The 21,811-nt window shown below is 36.2% G+C and overlaps 2 protein-coding genes and 1 non-coding gene across 3 annotated transcripts; 2 read left to right on the top strand and 1 right to left on the bottom strand.

The window, feature by feature from the left end:
* The first annotated feature begins 1,881 nt into the window (after positions 1-1,881).
* LOC144438583 (galactose-3-O-sulfotransferase 2-like) lies at positions 1,882-12,484 on the top strand. Its single transcript, XM_078127667.1, has 4 exons — positions 1,882-1,975; positions 6,210-7,271; positions 9,519-9,627; positions 9,999-12,484. Exons 2-4 carry the CDS (start codon positions 7,057-7,059, stop codon positions 10,929-10,931), a joined length of 1,257 nt encoding a protein of 418 aa, XP_077983793.1. The 5' UTR covers positions 1,882-1,975; positions 6,210-7,056; the 3' UTR covers positions 10,932-12,484.
* Positions 12,485-13,339: 855 nt separating this feature from the next.
* LOC144439207 (GTP-binding protein 8-like) lies at positions 13,340-20,011 on the bottom strand. Its single transcript, XM_078128478.1, has 6 exons — positions 19,674-20,011; positions 18,576-18,674; positions 16,961-17,091; positions 16,076-16,175; positions 14,633-14,751; positions 13,340-13,445 (listed from the first exon to the last, which is right to left on the bottom strand). The coding sequence occupies exons 1-6, from the start codon at positions 20,007-20,009 to the stop codon at positions 13,340-13,342; spliced, it is 891 nt and encodes a 296-aa protein (XP_077984604.1). The 5' UTR covers positions 20,010-20,011.
* Positions 20,012-21,113: 1,102 nt separating this feature from the next.
* Trnas-gcu (transfer RNA serine (anticodon GCU)) lies at positions 21,114-21,195 on the top strand. The gene has a single exon. It is a non-coding gene; the product is annotated as a tRNA-Ser (tRNA).
* Positions 21,196-21,811: the final 616 nt, after the last annotated feature.

The raw sequence follows: 21,811 nt of genomic DNA, 5'->3' as shown, positions 1-21,811 counted from the left end.
GCAATGTCTGATTCAGTTGACTAAAATCTGTATGTAGACCCTAAACATTTGCTCTATAGACCCTTAGCTGGCTAGATTATAAACCCAAATTTACCACAATGAAAACAATGTTGTCCGAATAGAACATTGTTTGACTGGACGCAGATTTTGATAACCACATTTACAGTATGTGTAAAACCATGGATTTGAGTATCGATATTGGTCCACTATAAAATATTATGGTAATTCACACTACGAAAATGGATCAATGTTAGCAACATCAAATTTTTTTGGAGAATTCTTATGATCTGTGAAGAGAACAAAGATAAGCCTTTTTATATATCCATCATGGCAGCAGTGTTGTCTCTCAAATCACCTCTTTTAAACAATTCTTCACAGTTTTTTTTGTGTCTCGACCTCTTTACACACCTAGTGCACCTTGTCATAATATACAACAAAGAGTATTCCACCTAGCCTACTATTGAGAACTTTTTTATAATAAACAAACCCGCATACCACTGTGTCATGTGGGTTGAACTACTTTTTGAATTTGTAATCATTTTACAAATTGAAATCTGAAGTCTTTTGTAACACATATTATTTTTCACATAACTTTGTGTCACATACAGCTGTTTTTGAAAAAAAATATATTTATTAAACTTTTTGAAATTAGAATACATTGTGATACCTATGTACCCTTTGGATGAAACGAGATGGACCATTGTAATGAAGCTAACCCAAGTGATTTGCTAGAGAAGAAAATAATGTATTCATAGTTGTCAATATCCAAACAGCTGTGTATGATATGTCTTGATATCGATGTTTCCTTGTATCTCCAGGCTTTGTTACATGTAAAGATGATTTGATATGTGTGTGTGTGTGTGTGTATATATATATATATATATATATATATATATATATATATATATATATATATATAACTCGGTGAGTATCAATCTGCTAAGACAGTGCTCTATACCGCAGTATATTTATATTTATATATTATATTATATATATGTGTGTGTGTGTGTGTGTGTGTGTGTATTCCCAAGTGTGTGTATGTATTCCCAGAAATACAAATATCTGTATTAAGACAAGGTGTACTGATAACATTACATGATACCAGGAAAAGGGGATTAGTAGTTGACTAGCAACTAATCGAGTCCATTCGCTATAAACACACACACACACACACTCACACACACACACACACACACACATACACACACACTCACTCACACACACACACACACACACACTAAAACACAATGTCTTGGCTTTTTCAGACTATCCTAAAACACTAAGTTACAATACACAGATATATACAGTCACGATCACATAAATGTTCACTCATGAATGGAGATAAAATGAAAGAGAAAAACTGTCATCTACTGATGATGGAGAATTATTTGTATTTTTTGTTTGAATTCTGACCTGCAGTGAAAATTCCTGATATCTGGTATGCTTTTCCAAAGTTTTGATCCTGCAAACTTTAAAATTGTCCTGACCTGTCCTGTGGGTGTATTGTGCCTTATACTTTGTTTAGTTGAAGTTGTATATGAATAATACACTGGAGAGAAAAAGTAATTAATCAAAATACGCTTGTGAAATACTAGAAGTACATCGTGAACGATGCTATATTGAATATTGCAAATGCATTAAATTCCCTACATACATATATGAGCGTCGGTTCACATAAGTACTAGTTGGCCCCGGGTGTAGGCGTTCCTTGTAACACCAGTGAGGCACGATTGCATCATGCAGCTAACTGGAAGAAAATAAAATGTATTCATGACCCGCTCATCGAATACTAGTATTGGCGAATAAGGGAGAAGTGGGTCGCGTCACACGGCTAAATGCACGCTGATCGCGCCAGACACGCACGTGTTACCAAAGAATTAGTATATGACACCGCGCCGCATCGTTTTATGATACATTTATAAATGATCGAAAAAGCCGCCGCTGTTCACTTCATAAACTAACTTCATACAGCCAGGTAAGCGTATGTGACCACACGTTATATGTTTTAAGTTTTGTGAACACCTAGTAGGTATAAACAGTGTGAGATTGTCGATATTGTTCTCGACATTTGTCCCTGACATTTTGTGTTGTATAATTTGTAGAGTTTCTTCCTTGTCTGTGATTGTAGCCGTTGCAGGTTGTGAGGCCGCGGTACAAACTCAGTCTTGGTTATTTCAAACCCCAGTCGGAGTATACGTAAGTTTACGTCGAGGCAAAGTACAGACACCTGATGAGATGAATTGTTGATATTATTGACAACACGGCCGATAATATGTGGCAAGGTAGAATAACAACACAGACGATTAGACATTTTATAAAAGTGTGTACATCACTACATGTATCACTGGATCGACAGTGTTTATAGTGGTAGCAGGAATTCAAACATCGTATATAGGACGTTTTGAATATTATAAAATGTAAAAAAAATGATCAAAATCGTTAAAATCCCTGCTGTCGGGCAACGTATCAACTGAATTGTTCGAACCACTTTACGTGTTCAGTTATAGAAGTACACCACGCACTCTAATTATGTGTCTCCAATATTGTCCCGCTTGTAGCAATTCCAAGATGATGCAATCTTTATTTTATATTTCGGTCAACTAGAGTTAAGTAGAGTTCATCACACCACGATCTGCGTCGAGTCGCTTGTCATACAATGCAAACTAATATGTATATTGTAATCTTAGGATTTGGTGACACCGCCATCGAGTCACAAATTGTGAGAATGTGTCTGGTCATAGGAATTGTAATGTCATGGGGTCTAAACTGTACATGCAGGTACTAAATACTACTATATGTGCAGTGGCGTAAGCTTTTGATGCAACTCCAAATTATGGTATGACGTCACCAGATGCCAACTAAGCTTAGTTAAGATGTAAACGAGTGAAATATTTTAAGCTTCTGCTATTGGGACACCCGTTGCAGTCACCCTGTCAATCAAATTTCACCCCTGACGGTAAACGTACGCACGTGAGGTGAATTATTTCAGAAGTCAGGGAACATTATGCATTATGAACAGTATTATACTCAAAGGTGTCTGAGAATCAACGAAGAAGCTCAAGGTTAAGCGCTCAAACGTGCATACATGCATGCATGCATGGATGCATGTATGCATGTATGCATGTATGCATGTATGTATGTATGTATGTATGCATGTATGCGTATGTATGTATGCGCATGTATGTATGTATGTATGTATGTATGTATGTATGTATGTATGTATGTATGTATGCGTATGTATGTATGCGCATGTATGTATGTATGTATGTATGTATGTATGTATGTATGTATGTATGTATGTATGTGTGTATGTATGTATGTATGTATGTATGTATGTATGCATGTACGTATACATGTATGTATGTATGTATGTATGTATGTATGTATGTATGTATGTATGTATGTATGTATGTATGTATGTATGTATGTATGTATGTATGTATGTATGTGATATGATATGATATGATATGATATGATATGATATGATATGATATGATATATATTTTATTACCCGATCAAAAATAAGTACAATACAAACGTAAATACAGGAAAAGCAAACTAGATCGGATAACAGGAGTCAGAAAATAGCTATGCTAATCGTGTCTGACTCCTGGCCAAATGGTACAAGTTTAGAGTGCAAATAAATATACAAAAAGCAGCTCTACCGTACCCTTAACCCCCTCCCCTCACCACCCCCATATATATACGAGTGCCATAATGAAAAGAAGTCATATATTACATTAGAACTGTACAATGTTACATTACATACTCTTTTAGTAAATCTTTACATAGTGATGACTTGAATCGCTGCCTTCGTGGTTCATTTCTTGTGCTGTGTTGTATTGAATTCCATGTAACTGCACCCGTGTATGTCATTGACTGTTTACCATAGAATGTTTTCACAGTAGGTACGCATAAAAGGTACGTAGGTACGTATGTATGCATGCATGCATGCATGCATGCAGGCATGTATGTGAAGTGAAACCAAAGTTACTCCACAGTGTGGGACACAGACTGGGAATGATGTTTGGCTTTCAGAAGATCACATGACAAATTATTGTTACAGGACATTTGGCTCCCCATATTAGGAACTGTTAAATTTAGGAAGTGCTGAAGGTCAACGCTTCTGAATTGTATACGTTTGATAAAAGTTTGTTTGACGTCGGCATCCTGATATTCACTACCTTGTATATCTTTCATGTCACGTGAATCCTTTGAACACGTGTCTCTCCAACTGTGTCATTCATATTCTCACCTGTTGATAGACCACAATACTTCATTCATTATTGTTCTGTAAGTCTCCGTGGGGCATTATGTATTCCACATCGTTTCCCTCACGAGGTATAATAATCCATAAATATACGTATTATCTCGAAAGAACGTGTTAGCCTATTCCGATAATTTTTCCCGTCGAAAATGAGATTTGTTCAAAATTGAGATCCTCTTCATCAGTGGTTCACATGTAATACTCTTGAATGGCTAAACACATACTTTAATGGTTTTATTTTATCTGGTAGCGGGGAATTATACAGATTCTAGTTTATATTCTGTCTAGTATCTAGTCTATACTATCTACTAGGCCTTCGGTTTTTTTCATATATTACAATCGACCGAAGGTTGGGCTTTTGTTCGGCAACCTCCGGAGCACAGTCCCGAGGTCTTATTACCATACTACTTAGACTATTGGGTCATCTATCAATCATTATCCTGCAAGCCACATCATTTTTCCACTGACGCGACGAAAAATAATACACTCTTGTAGATCGTTTTATACCGATGCAGCAAAGAGGCTGTGACTTTACAACGACGAGATTAATATAAGCTTACAGATATTCATGCCATAATAATATCCCCGTGAAATTCTACTGGGGTGTATTCACAAACATATGGCATCAGATACGACGAATATTTCATCATTCTCCACTGTCTATCCTTTCATTCAATAAAGTCGTTTCTCTGTATGGTTTCCGCCTATCAAAACTCAGCTCATGAATAAGCTTACTAGCGGCTTATATCTAAAGCACCATAAATAATAACATGTACATATGGGCAGTTCTGAAACACCCCATTTGTATTATAGACCATACGCTAAGTTAGGTCCTCAAATGTTAAACTTTCACGAACTGTATATGTTCCGTATGTCAGTGTCACAACATAGTATATATTACCACGGTGTTGCTGGTCAAAATTAACTACATACTGCATACAGAATCTAAACCGGATACGTTTTGACAAAAATAACTAGGACGTTGCCTATATTGAAAGGTAGGTTTTCGATGTTCATATAGCCACCATACATAGCACCTAGAGATAGCTGACATTGCTGTATTGGATGCTGTATAAGAACCAGATAATAATCATATTTTGCGTTGTTCCACGCTTTTTTTCTTCTAAAAATAGAGAAACGAACTTCAGTATATTTTATATATGAATATCAAAACGGGAAAAAATACTAGTTTGTATCGGAGGAAGGCGACACTTTTTGTACACGTGTAGTGGCCGTATTTGTGTGCGCACGGGTTTCTCTTTTGGTTAATTCACTTTCATTCTAGATGTTTGCTTGAGTACTTGTAAAAGAGCACGTTCTCGATTGATGACTTCCATCAAACTGGCTGAAAACCTCAACAAACAAACACACACACACACACACACACACACACAAACAAACAAACAAACACACACACACACACACACACACACACACATGACATAAAAACAAAATACAACATGACTTGAAAATTACAGGGCATAAATATCAGCGCATTCTCTCAAACCAGAGCTGTTATTTGTTCTGCCTATATACGTGTTGCTGTAAAAGATTCTATGGTTTATATTTATGACAATGATATCAGTGACACTCTATCCTGTCCTAACTACGACAAGTTAAATCTGTTCCGAACCGATTTACTTTGAACTGAATCGAAACCACCCCCTCAGGTGGTTTCGAACCGGTTCAACTAAATCGATTTACAACCGATTTAAGGGCATTTGGAGACAGGAGAACTGAATTCGATTCGAATCGAAACAGGTTCAGAATTTAGGTGGGGACAGGGTTTATATAAAAGTTTGTGAGTATCACAGATGAATTAAAGAACTGGGGACGAAGGAAATGTTACGTTCACGAAGGAAGCAAATATTTATATATAGAGTCACTCAGTAATGCGTTCAGTTCCGATTTTATTATCAATGATTTATTATTTCTCTTACAGAGATCAAGAACATACAGGTTGTATGACGGTCTGCGACGGATGAATTATTCAACACAATAACCGTACAGTTTCAGTTACAACCAACTCAGTACATCGAGTAAGTTGCAGGTTTCACTTCGGAACATCTACTGAACAGATAGACTTTTCTTTTATTTCTGACAGCGTTTGTTACTATGGAAACCTATCACCAGCACCATTTATCTTGGTCCCGTTTGTCTCATTTTGAATTGGAAGTCATCCATTTTTAATCACAATGTCGTCACGTCACATTTACGTCACACCTTTCCGATCTTTTGCTTCGAATTCCGCATCGCTTCTCCCTTGTGCTCCCGTGAATAAGAACATTGAGTGTCCATCCCCCGGGACTTGTATGAAGTCAGTAGGACGAAAGGCAATGTATAAGTCTGTACCTGGTCAACCTCTTTCATGTACAGGTAATTGTACACGTCGATGTACACCAGGGACAGATGTTTGAAACCTTTCCTCGGAGCTAACCCGATAGCACTTATTTAAAAGGTTCAGTTCGAATTAGTTACATTCGATGAGTGTCATCAGTGAACAGTTCACGACATCTGCATACGGAGAAGACGCCCCTTCGTCGGTCACCACAACTCTGTCACGCGGGATTGTTGTAAAAGGCAGTAGATCATAAACAACTTGATATTTTCCAAGGACAAAATATCAAGAACACACCCATTTCACTTCAGTATAGTTGCAAATATTGTAATAACAATTTTAATCAGCGTTTTGTATCAAAGAATATAAATTTGAGATAAAGATGTGTAGATAGAGGAAACGTGGTGTCACCCTTGTGATACATCACCAAACTAAAGATAAACAAAACGCCATGTTCGCCTTGAAGTTTCCACGTGAATATTGCTGTTGTAAGTATTCAATGATGAAGATGAGAAGAGTTCGCTACCATTACGCCGTGGCACTTTTGGTGTTGGTTGCCTGGGCGATAGTGTATGTACTACTCAATAACAGACCGTTGGATTTTGGAGAAGAGAGATCCAGGGCCTTGCCAGTACGCAGTCCGATTTCCACAAACATTGGAAATAGGTAAGGGTAGTCAGTTGTATTTCCCCGCCAAAACCACTAGCAGACGACAGTGTTAAAAAATCACATTGTAATTTTCTCATGTTCTTTTAATAAAGGTTTTCACTTATGCAATATATCTACTTACTTGTGACAGGCAATTGTATAACACTCATTTTGATAACCCATATACGATGACCACGATTCATCAAGCTTATTTTCCAAATAAGTTTGTACAGGTGCATCCAGTTTGTCTTTTTATGGAAACAATTAATTACACACTTGGGAAAGGGTTGGGTGGTTGTTGGTAGTACTAGGCTTATCGTTGTGTGACCACGGGTTTACAGCACCTGTTTTCGAGACGGATGCTATCAACAAAGTGACTGCTACTTGTGTTAAATGTGGCAAATCTATGGGAATGCAAAGAACCAGTTTTACATATTTACAGTGAATGAATAGATTTTATGCAAATATTTGTCTCCGCATTAAATAGCATTGCAACTATATTTAAAACAAATCAAATTAATTTGTTCAATAATACGAGAAGGGTTTTTGAAGAAACGCTGTCGCTGTAAAATATTGAAAATTGATGTTTTGAAAAAAAAATGTTGAATTTGGTAGTACTTTACGATCGTTTTGAAGCTTCGATTGTTCAGTGTATAGTCGTGATGTGATGACGATAATAATGGATACTTTACGTTTTTATACAATATTGATTTGTAATAATCTACCAAATGATTAATGGATATTTGTATAACATATTTATTATGTGTTTACTTTGATACTGTTACATCTAAAATATCGAATTTCAAAATGTCTGTACATGTACATGTACAACAACTGTTGTACAGCTGACAATGTCCATCAACTTCATATATGACGCTTCATGTTCATACTTCGTCAGTAAAATCAACAGGACTCAGTCTGCACGACAAATTTGACAGTTTTCCGCCGAAATGTTGACATTTCTTTTATATTAAAGCTTCTCCCTTTTTTTTTTTTTGCAAAATTGAAACTGGAAATATAGTCCGAATAATAATATCTAGAGAATAGATAAAATCCATTTAAATCGTGTGAATTATCACGCGCTACCTTCGTGGGGGAATGTATGCAGTTTTTTCCTCAACATTGTGTTTAAGAATTCACACACAAATCAAGTAGTACGTAACAGTGTACCAAATGTGACGTCTGTTAACATAGCTCTCGTGCTTCTCTCAAATGAATAGTCGAGAGACAATTTGATTACAGTTGAGTTAAAATCAAGTACGTTTTGAGTGACTGTGTGGATAGACGAAGTCGCGGATAATGTGTAAGCGCTGGCACAGTAACATTTTTTTCGCCTTTTCCTTCAACTTTTGGTTTAGATTTTCATTTTAAGAACTATGAGGAATGAATATCAGGTCAACCTACCCGCTCAATTAAACACAACATAAATGATACTAGTACTACATTCTGAATCATGATATAATCTAAAAATAGACATTAGGAGGTCACCAAATATCACGTCTTTGTTTGTGTGTAGTCATCTATTTAGATGCAATTGTTATAAACTGCAATGAAAACTAACGGTACACGTAAACACAACCGGAAAAACTTCACCATGAGATTCAAAATGCCACAGGTTTGTGGCGTTTCTATGGCAACCACCATTTTCATCTCACCGCCTACGTTACTACTAGCGACAAAGGGATCCACTTCAATTTGAGTATTTAATTGATTCACAGAAGGGTAATAAATGTAAGTGGTCGCTAGTATTGATGTTGAAGCTCATATACTATTCGACAAGGAAATCTGAATCATGCCTTGGTCTTGTCGATTCCATCAAATGGTTGCTACCGGTGTTGCCGTACGTTGTGTGAATTGCTTGTATTGTCAGTGATCGCTATTATCAGTTGAAGGTGATCATATGTATATAGGATGACGTATAAATTCTAAACCCAAACTCAATAAAATGTGACCAAGAAAAATAGACTTGTTTTCAAAATGTGTTTATTTTTTTGTCTTTTGCAGCAACACGTTTTCTAAAAAAATTCCCCAGCAGATAAACACTTCCAACTTTATTTGTGATGATGTTTTGCAATAAGGATTTTCTCAAAGTGCTATATGATGGCTGTCTTAATTGATTGAGAAACAGGCAAAATTAACATTTAGGGCCTAAAACCAACACGAGTGTAACATTGTTTTAGCGCTATTTATAATCTGAAACGTTGCATATTATCGAAAGTTGACGTATAACTTTATACACATTTTGCCCCTTTCGTCTTATTTTAGAGATACGAAAAAGGAGGGAAACCTGTTAGAACCATGTGAAGAGAGCACCAACATCGTTTTCATCAAAGTCCACCAGGCCGGTGGGGGCGTCGTCGCTAACATCCTACAGGTGGGTTATACAAAGTACATGTGCACGTAAATAAGCACAGGGGTACTAGCAGTTTCATGAGTTTCGTAAGGTCTTGTGTCGATATCACGTGACTCACTTTTTCAAATAATGGTTACTGTGCACGTGCGTGTCTCTGTACATGCAATGGTGTCAAGGGAATAATTGAATTTGGTAGTGTTTAGTTATATTTATGCCTTATTGTCAAGATTAACTGCATAGACGAATGATCATATTTGAGTGGACAGCAGTGCATGATTGACGCCGGCCAAACACAAACATGTCATTCTTCACCTTATTTATCAGTCTGTGTGTTTTCTATGTTTCAAGTCGGATTACACATACATGACTTGTATCTCTTTTTCTATCGACAGAGATTTGGCGACCATCGGAATCTAACATTCGTTCTTCCAAAAGATGACAGGACTGATTCAGCGGGATGGCCGTACTGTTTCCATACCAACCACATGCTGCCTAGCTCCAATGGACGCTACAACATCCTCTGTAATCATGCAGTGTACAACAGACGAGAGTTCAATAAAATCATGCCTAAGGACACAAATTACGTCACCATACTACGTCATCCCGAACAACACTTTGAAACACTTTTCAACCACTACCGATTTGCCGAGAAGCTGGGCATTCACTCTCGTGATCCGTTTCGTAGTTTTTTACAGAAGCCGGAGGAGTTTATCAGTCGGTTTGCTTCGAACGAGAACGAGCGATTTCTGTTACACAATCCGATGGCGTATGACCTGGGGTTCGATCCTGAAAACTTTACCAACGAAGAAGCAGTGTTTAGTTTGATCAATGATATCCAGAAAAGTTTTAAACTTGTCATGATTTCCGACTATCTTGACGAATCACTGGTGCTGTTAAAACGACAGATGTGCTGGGAACTAGATGACGTAATCTATTATAAGCCGAGCGATGCGAAGATTCATTCCGAGCATCGATCCGAAGTGTCGAGCGATCTCCGAGAGAAGCTTCAGAAATGGAACTTCGTTGACAACATTCTTTACCGCCATTTCAACAAAACCTTCTGGAAAATGGTTCGTTCTCAAGGGGATGATTTTTATGAAGAAGTCGAACAACTTCGCACCAAAAACAGACAGATTTTCGACTTCTGTATGGCAGAGAAGAGAATTCGCCCTACACTCGGCAGCAACGATCATGTTATAACCAAGCCCGAGACTCTAAAATTGCCATTTGATGCCGGAATATGTACTAAGCTAGATACATCTGTACCCGATTACACAAAGTATCTACGCGCTAAACCTAACCAGTATATTAAATGGGAACTGTAAACTGTTAAACATTGTATTAATATGTGTTCATGCTCTGTGTTCATGCGTGCGTTTTTTGAAAGCATGTACCATAGCTTGTTAGGTAGACATGCAGACGATAACAAGCGAGGAGAACCCCAACACGGAGTAAAAATACAGTGCGCATGACATCATTGGGATGTAAAAGAATCTTCTCCTAAAAGTACATTACCTTGACTTCGAGAAAATATATATATTAAACTCATTACATCATGTTCATTTTCATGATGTGTATAAACATGATTACCTAGGTTACCCTGTAGTCATAGAAACCATGACGACTGATGAACCGGGTGGTCGAAAAGATATCGTCGATTCGAAAAAGCAAGATAGCTGCGAGACCATGAATATAGACAATACATGCATATTTGCGTCAGTAATCATTGCCGTGCAAGAGCTAGAGAGAAGACTTGGATCAGAACTCTTGTTTCGGTTTTCAGGAAATCCACCAATTTAATTTGCGACTCTGACGATGTATTCCGTTTTACCACAAACTGTTCATGTCAGGACTACAGAATAACTGACCTAGACCTGGTGGTCTAAACCCGAAACTACCACGAGCAGTTCGCCATTTTCTCAATCGAACGTTGTAGTTGTCAAAACACGACATCTTCTGTATTTTAGATGGGAGGTGTCTGCATGGCTACGCTTACAATGTATTATATAACAGTTATTGTAATATGGACTGGTTATTTGGTATTCAGAATTTCGAATTTCTTTGAAGAAAGCAACTCTCTGCTCTAAAAGAGGAAAAGCAAAACGTACTCTATTTTTAGCTCGTTTAGCTTTTCGGATGAAACATGCGAATTGCAAATTCAGAGTCTGACAGAGATGGATATTTTCATTTTTCAAAAAAAAATAACACTATATGAATAGGACATAGTTCATAATTAAGTAGCAATTTTATTTTTCAAATTTGTGTTACATGTAAAGTAAATCAAATGTGGTACTGATTGGTTGTTCGGTTTTGATTTTTAACCTATTTCGTTCTGAAGAATTATTCAACTATGCGATCTATATATCAATCAGTGCTTTACAATTTTCATCACGGGAGGGCGCCATCCATCTTGAACAGGTAACTTCAACCATTTTCAACAATTTCGCACGTGATAATGTTCGGCTATGCATGGAATAGACCCTTTGTGCGTAATATTGCATCATAGTGTATTTTTAAGAGTTCATGTATTCAAAGTTCATTATGAGTTACTCAAATGTTTCCCTCGAATTGTTTCAGATTTATACACTGATTAAAAAATGGATTTTTGACTGATAAAACAGCTCTATTATTTATCTGGGAAAATGTAAAAAAAAAAGAAAACCACATAAAAAATCCTTGTCTATAAATAAAATAATGCAAAAATAAAATTCTAATGTGTAAAATGTGTGTTATCTTAACAAACTTTTTACACACTCTTTAGGTTTTGCAATTTTTGAATGCAGACATGGACTTGGTTATGCCGTTCTAAAGTATTTTTTCAAGTAGTAAAAGAAAGCAATGTTGATTGATAAATCCAAAATAAATACCCATTTGTCATCCAGTTTAACATAAGATATATGTAAATAAATATTATGAAACCATGACAACTTATTTGGATTGAATTATTTTATTTTAATCAAATTTGTCCATATCCATCCTCAGTAAACATAACATCCTTTTACAAGTTCTCATTTACTTTCAAAACATCCTGAATTACATTGGTGAAAACCAGAGAAAAAAACTTGAGTAAATTACCCAACATTTCAGTGAACTTGAAAACAGCATTGACACTCTTTCAACAGGTCATCGACCTACAACATACTGATAATATGATGATGTTATGTCATCTAAATTGGAAAATTCTTGGTTTCCAACAATGATAACACAAGTGTTCTACATGAAAAAAAAATCTTAAACTACAGGTACTGTATTACACTGTAGAAGGTCTACACTTATACAACTACAAATGTACCACCAACATTCCACAAGAGTCCTTACTACTGGAGAAAAGGTTAGAGTGGCCAGTTTGGATCTGCAGGTTGCAGCAGGTTGAAGCTCTGTTGCTGCTGTTTGTTTCTGATTGGCAAAAGTCCTCGGGCAAGATTTGAACGATGATTGTGCCCCAATCAATCAAGTTGTACGATTGGGTACCCTGGATAGAGGTTGCTATGCGAATGGTTTAATCCTATGCACTTATCGCAGCACAAGCACATTATAAATACACATTATTACTATTAAAAACTGATATCCAAATACTATTTTGGGGTTCAGAGGAAACTGTAGAATGTTAAAAGACATATTCTTTAGTCTCTGAATTCTCAAGACGGGAGGCTTACAGAAATCATGAGCATTGTATTCAAAGAAAGTAACTAATAATCTGCACATTTCAAAGATGTCCGACACCAGTTTTTCATCACCTTTGCACATTGATGGAGTCTGTCGTAGGCTGTGATGAGATGACTCCTGTGATCTGTCCGATGAATGACTGCAGCATGGCTACTCCATTTAAGTTATGTGAACTAAATAAGAAAAATAAACAAAATATTCTTCTGAATAGCACAATTCCTACAATTTTCACATCCTCAGACGTATGCTGTACAACATGGTACAATTGGTTGAGTTCTATTTCCGTTTCCACTATCGGCAATTATAACTGTATTATAAATTTTAGGCATGTAGTAAATAAAGCGATGACTATTCGATGACAGTGTAAATCCTTTAAAAACTGTGGAGCTGTCAAAATATTGCCAATGGTAACATACAAACAGACACAAAGTAAAACCATCATTTCAACTAGTTGACATATTACTCTGGTAATTGAGCCTTTGGTTTTCTAAGATAGACACAGACTAAAACTATTGTTGCAACATGTTGATACAACTGTGATAAACTATTGAATGGACATTGGTTTAATTGTAGTCTCAGTAGAGAGGCATCACATAATTTTATGGAGAGAGATCTATGAACTTGCTGGCAGTCTCAGACCACTACAAAAGTATATTGGTCTGAGCTGCAGTGTACTCTTTTGGGACTTCCAATGTTTACACTATCTTGATCACAGGGTGATTACAGTTGCGCAACAGAGGAACTGCTATCACCCACTTGTGTGATCTACCACACTGAAAAACAATAGATTTAGTTTGCATCTATCTTAGTAAACCGAAGGCAGGATTACAAGATTCATATCATCAATGAGTATTGATGTAATAGGGAACTTGCAAACCCGCCATGTTGAATGTTGCATCATGGGAAATGTGATAATAAACACTAATCAAATAGTATTGTAAACAATAATGTTACATTGTTTTTAACCACAAATGACCAATTCATAGTTGCCCTGACCATTGTGGGAGGTTTATTTTATCAGTAGCTCCATATTAGGTATTACGATAGCCACTGATAAACCCACAGTCCTTTGCATCTGAGCATGCTCAGTCTGGATTGCAAGTTCCCTATTACACTCACAGAAGGACAGTGTCTCTGATAGTGAGTTGTCCGGCTTTCTAATGACAACACAATTTGTGTCATCATTACAAAGAAAACTCACTACACACATTCAACCTCATTCAGAGTTTACACTATCTTGATTACAAGGAAATGATATCCCCATAACAAGGCACCGCTACCAACCACTTGCGTAATCTATCTTTGTGTTCATCTTATTTGTCCAATAGCCTATTTTCTGCAGTAATATTACATACTGTACCTGACAAGGAACGGCTGTGGTAAACAGAATGAAGTTTTTTCTCTAATAACATCTCTCGTCTGGAAGACACTTCTCAGTAATGCATGTTTAGTAGGTCTGTCTATTTTAGTCATAGCGATCTGTAAAAATAAGATATTACATACTTTGAACATATCAGTCACATAAGCAGAAGTGAAAGGCACATAATCATTTTCACATGCTGCCCCCCCCCATTAATATGGAATAGCCTACCAGTTGAACTTTGTCATTCTGCCAATCTTAAGTTGAAGCACAGGGTGCAGCAACAATATTACTAAAGATCTGATCTGATTTGATGTTTCCATCTGACTTTTCCATGCTTTTTCTTTCCCTGACTAGTCTTTCCCTCAACTGAATATTCTCTATGGCAACATCTCTATGGCAACAACGTTGACCCCCTTTACTCCATTATTGGCATCTCTCTTTATTGACTGAATAAAGACACTGTGTCCTTTCTTCTATTCAATTTCCTGTATCGGAATGAAAAACCTCACACCTTATAATTAGGTATGAATTTCATTCACAGTTTTCCTTCCTACCATCTTATCCTCTGGGAGATTATCACACCAAATAAACATGTATTTGCATACTGATTTGGTCTAATTACATTATACCTAATAATACCTATCAAATCAAATCAAATCAAATCACATCACATCAAATCAAATCAAATCACATCACATCAAATCAAATTACATCACATCACATCACATCAAATCAAATCACATCACATCAAATCAAATCAAATCACATCACATCAAATCAAATCACATCACATCACATCACATCACGTCAAATCAAATCAAATCAAATCATCATTATTAACATTTTCCCTGCCCCCTGTGGTTGAAGTACATTCTCCCACTCTTAATAAATCCTAGAAAGACATTAGGCAGGGGGCATTTTAAGCAACCATACTGCAAATCTTGGCTTTCTTTTTCAGTGCCCTTGCACATATCTGTACACTGAATAGGCCATTGTAGACTGCAAACAGGAAATTGAGAATACAGTGTCCTCGCTCAAATTGGGGGCCTCATCACCTCATAGTACCGTTTCTTAAGAGCTTTGTTCCTTGTATTCAGTAGAAGTGTAAATCAGGGATGTTTTTCATATTGTTCAGATATTGAGGAAAGCAGCACTACTCTATGATTAACCAAGTAACCTATACCATGTATACCCCCAAGGTACACACAGACAGGAAGTAGAGTGCCACCATGGCAAATTTTGGAAAAGTTCATGCACTTTATATAGTTTTTGATTGATTGATTGATTGATTGATTGATTGATTGATTGATTGATTGATTGATAACAGTTATTAAACATGTAAGCAAAACTTTGCAGAAAAAAACAAAAACAAATGAAAGGCTTGCAAATTAGTATTTATAAATTATATATTGCATACAAAATACTGACTGTTAAACTCACCAAATATGGAAGTGAAAACTGCTCCAACATCTCTATGGCAACAAGGTCGATCTCCTTCACTCCAGTATTGGCATCAATCAACAGAATTGTATTCTTCAAACTGCCACAAAATGTACATTCAATAATTAGTAATATTATCATATACAGTATCTACACCAATGTTCTTTTGGGAGATACATTAACATACGCTTTGCTTTAGGACAGAAGTAAATTGTGGTAAAACATTATTGTACACCTTTGAAAATGTTAGTGATGTCAAAACCCCCTCAAAAAACAAGAAAGATGCAAGTGATAATATTGGATGGATGTTGGTTTAATCAAAGTTTCAGTAGGGAGGTTTCTCTGAAAACTATTTTATTTGGAGGTTCATTAACTTGCAGTGCTGTTTTGGGACTTCTAATGTTTACACTATGTTGATCACAGGGTGATTAGAATTGCACAACAGAGGAACTGCTATCACCCACTTGTGTAATCTACCACATTGGAGAACAATAGATCTAGTGTGCACCTATCCTAGTAAACGGAAGGCTGGATTACAAGTGTGGTATTACATTTCATGATTTGACAAGAACAGTTGTATGGCCTCTTTATGTGTACATGACGGTGACAGGGGAATGTGAAATCTGTTTATGAATATGAGCTATTATGTAAAGAGGCAACGACCCTATTCTTATCAAACCATGAAATGTAATACAAGTCTCTGTATTTCCAACATGTTGTGCCAAGTGTTATTAATCTAATTCATTTATTTACTTTCCCTGTTTGTAACAAGTTTCGTTTTTGTAAATGCTTGCCTGTTACTGGGTTTATTAGGTATGGGAATCTATGCCAATTTTATCACCTTTGTTACCAGGGTTCCAAACCTGTAGCTAAAACATTACTTACTTCTTTCTTGTTGCAAGGTAAGCCTCTGTTGACTCAGCAAAGTCCTTGGGTTGTCTGTATCCATAACCTGGCATGTCAACCAGCATTAAGGAGTTACCAACTTGAAAGAAATTGACCATCTTGGTATGACCCTTGTGAATATAGAAAAGGTCAGATGTGAACAGTTTGAATGTCACAAACAAGTACATTCATCAATGTGGTATGACCCTTGTGAATATAGAAATGATCAGATGTCAACAGTTTGAATGTCACAAACAAGACATTCACTAATGTGGTATGAACCACAGTGAATGTAGCAATAGACAATTATGAACAGTTTGAATGTCACAAACAAGTACATTCATCAATTTGGTATGACCCACAGTAAATACAGAAATGGTAAGATGTCAACAGTTTGAATGTCACAAACAAGACATTCACTAATGTGGTATGAACCACAGTGAATGTAGCAATAGACAATTATGAACAGTTTGAATGTCACAAGCAAGTACATTCATCAATTTGGTAATACCCACAGTAAATACAGAAATGGTAAGATGTCAACCGTTCGAATGTCACAAACAAGACATTCACTAATGTGGTATGAACCACAGTGAATGTAGCAATAGACAATTGTGAACAGTTTGAATGTCACAAACAAGTACATTCATCAATTTGGTATGACCCACAGTAAATACAGAAATGGTCAGATGTCAACAGTTTGAATGTCACAAACAAGACATTCACTAATGTGGTATGAACCACAGTGAATGTAGCAATGTATGGCCCTTGGGAATATAGAAATGATCAGATGTGAACAGTTTGAATGTCATAAACAAGACATTCATCAACTTGTTATGACACTAAGAATTATAGAAATACCTGCATGTTTCCAGTTTGAATGTCATAACTTGATAAACAAAAGATTCATCAATGTGGTATGACCCTAAAATTTATAGAAATGGCTGAATAGGAATAGCTTGAATATCATGAAACAAAACCTTTGGAAATAATTATATCAATGGCTAGATGTGAAATGTTTGAATACTGAATATTAAAACTAACACACAAAAAAAGTACAAGTTTAGGCAAAGATATGAATTGCTGCCATTTATGAATGGACAAAAATGTCTTAATGCATCAAAATGGGTTTTGTTGGGATGGGTTGGGTTGGGTTGGGTTGGGTTGGGTTGGGTTGGGTTTTGTTGGGTTGGGTTGGGTTAGGTTTTGTTGGATTGGGTCGGGTTAGGTTTGTTGGGATGGGTTGGGTTGGGTTTTGTTGGGTTGGGTTGGGTTTTGTTCTGATGAGTTGGGATGGGTTGGGTTAGGTTGGGTTGGGTTAGCTTTGTTGGGTTGGGTTGGGTTTGTGGGTTGGGTTTGGTTGGGTTTTGTTGGGTTGGGTTAGGTTTTGTTGGGTTGGGTTAGGTTTGTTGGGTTGGGTTGGGTTTTGTGGGTTGGGTTTTGTTGAGTTGGGTTGGGTAAGGTTGGGTTTTGTTGAGTTGGGTTTGGTAAGGTTGGGTCATGCATGCCATGTCATAATGTTTCAATGTATATTTTTTAATCGCAATGTCAAGTGCAGACCTTCAATCTTTACATATCAAAATTAAGAAGAGAAAAGACTGTACATAAAACTTACAGGAGTTTTTGATGTTTTCACTACCACTTCTGGTGCTTGATTGAATATAGCTTTGATCAATGATGACTTTCCTACATTGCTCCGCCCAACGAAGGCTACCTGAAAAAAAGATATACCAATATAAATATGATATGTCTAACAAAGTAATGATACCTTAACTATACATCTACAGCTACCCATGAAGTGGTTCATAATCACAGCTTCTGTGGTTTTTATCTTAGTCACAAATATCTCCTGATCAGGATCATTATTATACAATGTTACTGTACTTCCACATTTATCCCGATACAGACAAAAAAAATTGAATTAAATTGTTGGTAGGTACCATTGGTTTACCCACTTTTGATTTATTCCAATTAGGATAATTATCTTGCATTATCCGTGATCGGGATAAACGTATAACTTTTTTCAGATAAAATACGATTCAAACATGTGTACTGAAAAATTGCCCTTGACAACCTTTATGTCTGACACTTGGCTATTTTGTGGGTATTTGACAGTAGAATGCATACATACCTGTTTCCATGTTGTGCCAGAGTGCCCAAGGAGCGGCATTTATCCCAAATGGGATAAACATTGATCATCATTGAGGGACATTCCTGTCATATGTCCTTGTATGTATGTATGTATGTATGTATGTATGTATGTATGTATGTGTGTGTGTGTGTGTGTGTGTGTGTGTGTATGTATGTATGTATGTATGTATGTATGTATGTGTGTGTGTATGTGTGTATGTATGTGTGTACGTGTACGTGTGTGTGTATGTATGTATGTATGTATGTATGTATGTATGTATGTATGTATATGTATGTATATGTATATGTACTATATATATATATATATATATATATATTTATATAGTTATATATAATTATTATTGATTGTTTATTATCAGTAATATAAATAAATATGTGGTTAGTAAACAGTCCTGCTAGCAGATGGAATAAGTCGGAACTCAATTATGATAATGACTAACGTCCCTCCTTGGTGTTGAGGGAGAATCGAGTCTCGTTCACCGTTTTCAAAGTAGGAGTACTAGTAGGTATAAAATAACATTATATTAGATTTTATATGCTACAACTCAAGGAAGCTACAAACCTCTGGTAAGTTATGTTGCGGAGCGAATTCTGGCCTTGGTGCTGAAGTTACAAAATCGATTCTGTAATTCCTTTTGGGTACAAACAATTCTTTACCCTCTTTGATTTGATCAGCGTTGGGACTGAAGATAATCTCGTGGTCTTCTAAAATTGGTACTGCAGCTAAAGGTGCGATTGTTTTAACTGGATCGACCTCGCTCTCGAACATTTTCCTGCTTTTGTTACGACGCAACACTCTCCATACTGGGAGCACAGTTCGCGTTGTTGTAGTATCGTATGCATTATTCAGTCCCGAGTAACGCAATAGGGAATGCAATGTTCGAAAGTTTCGCATCATGTACTACCTGTAACGTTTTGTCGATGTCAAAGACACGTTGTTTTGACTGACAACATTGAGTCACGCGACAACAACCTTTCATATAAATATGTACTCTTCTTTTCGAACTAGTGCAAAACTTCAAAATGATCTATCGATAGAATGCGGAATGAAAAAACGGTAATTTCGCTGTGGTTTCATCATCTCAGTCACCGAATGTGTCTGTCCATGGGCGCAGCCATATTGTTTTCGGACAAACGCGAAAGTGAAGCGCCCTCTAACACAATTTTACGCTATTGGAAATTGCTGGTTTTTCGGTAGAACATGTATTTCTTTTTTTTTCTTGTGTTTAGCCACTAACTTCAGTCTTATCGCAATTAACTTCAATCGTATCACATACTCAGGGAAGTGATGAGAGGTCTGTCTTCATTTTTCAACTTTTCTTGACATATTAAAACTTTCTTTTACCTGTTTCTCAGTTTTTCGACTGTCGTGTCCCAACGTCTGCCAATAGTTTCTCCTGTGTTCTAAAATTTCTTTTCACTTTCATATCTTCCCTGCTTAATTCAACCATCCATGGGGTGGAAGGTGCCACCCTTTTTTGTTCAATATATTGCTTTTCTCATTTTGTATTTATTTATTTATTTATTTATTTATTTATTTATTTATTTATTTATTGATCGATTTATTGATCAATCATTGCATCCATGTACTTACCCATCAAACCATTGTTTGTATGGTACGTACATACATACATACATACATACATACATACATACATACATACATACATACATACATACATACATACATACATACATACATACATACACATCAACAAAAGGAGAGTAAGAGATTACATATATGCACTTAGCACAAACATCATGACATAAATATTTTTTTTACTCATATCTATTTAAAAATGAACAATGACACACAACCACCATTTTTATGTTGTATTTATTCAAATGAAACCTGAAAAGATAATATTCAACCCGTTACATCATGCTGACGATTGTCTTTATTCAAATGAAGCCTCATAGTTATTTTCATATAAGTGAAAAGAATTTTAAAAAAAGCCTATTTCAAAAATTGTTCAAATGTTACATCGTCGTCACGTAAGCAGACGAGGTGGCCGAGTGGTTAAGGCGATGGACTGCTAATCCATTGTGCTCTGCACGCGTGGGTTCGAATCCCATCCTCGTCGCCATATTTTTTTGTTATGACTCCTATATTTATATGCCAATTTTTTGAGTGGTATTATCGTAGTGGTGCATGTAGTGTGTGCTAGATTGTGTGAATAGGCACAAAGATGCATACAATTTGCATAATTAATGAGATTTATCAATTATAGATACTTCTTTATAGCTGCTCATGATGTCATCTAATGTGATATGTATATTGAAGATATGAAACCCAGCAGTGTGAACATGTCCCTTTGATATAACAGGTAGAATTTGCATATGAATGACCAATTTGCATAATTAATGAGATTTACCAATTATAGATACTTCTTTAAAGCTGCTCATGATGTCATCTAATGTGATATGTATATTGAAAATATGAAACCCAGCAGTGTGAACATGTCCCTTTGATATAACAGGTAGAATTTGCATATGAATGACCAATTTGCATAATTAATGAGATTGGCCGATTATAGATACTTCTGTATAGCTGCTCAGGAAGTCATCTAATGTGATATGTATATCGAAAATATGAAACCCAGTAATATCAACATGTCCCTTTGATATGACAGGTATAATTTACCCATGAATGACTAATTTGCATAATTCATGACATTTACTGATTAATGGATATATTTT

The sequence above is a fragment of the Glandiceps talaboti genome, chromosome 8 (genome assembly GCF_964340395.1).
Source record: "Glandiceps talaboti chromosome 8, keGlaTala1.1, whole genome shotgun sequence".
NCBI classification, from domain to species: domain Eukaryota; kingdom Metazoa; phylum Hemichordata; class Enteropneusta; family Spengelidae; genus Glandiceps; species Glandiceps talaboti.
Note: the sequence above shows the minus strand (reverse complement) of the source record. Positions and strands in the feature narration are given on the sequence as shown.

What these genes read in the sequence shown, in the direction of transcription:
- LOC144438583 (XM_078127667.1), top strand. Translation starts at nt 7,057, where the DNA reads ATGTTCGCCTTGAAGTTTCCACGTGAATATTGCTGTTGTAAGTATTCA. An exon ending in TCCACAAACATTGGAAATAG is followed by an intron (nt 7,272 to 9,518) that starts GTAAGGGTAGTC and finishes GTCTTATTTTAG; the next exon opens with AGATACGAAAAAGGAGGGAA. An exon ending in TCGTCGCTAACATCCTACAG is followed by an intron (nt 9,628 to 9,998) that starts GTGGGTTATACA and finishes TTCTATCGACAG; the next exon opens with AGATTTGGCGACCATCGGAA.
- LOC144439207 (XM_078128478.1), bottom strand. Translation starts at nt 20,009, where the DNA reads ATGATGCGAAACTTTCGAACATTGCATTCCCTATTGCGTTACTCGGGA. An exon ending in AGTTTTCACTTCCATATTTG is followed by an intron (nt 14,752 to 16,075) that starts GTGAGTTTAACA and finishes TTATTTTTACAG; the next exon opens with ATCGCTATGACTAAAATAGA. An exon ending in CCACAGCCGTTCCTTGTCAG is followed by an intron (nt 13,446 to 14,632) that starts GTACAGTATGTA and finishes TTTCTTATTTAG; the next exon opens with TTCACATAACTTAAATGGAG.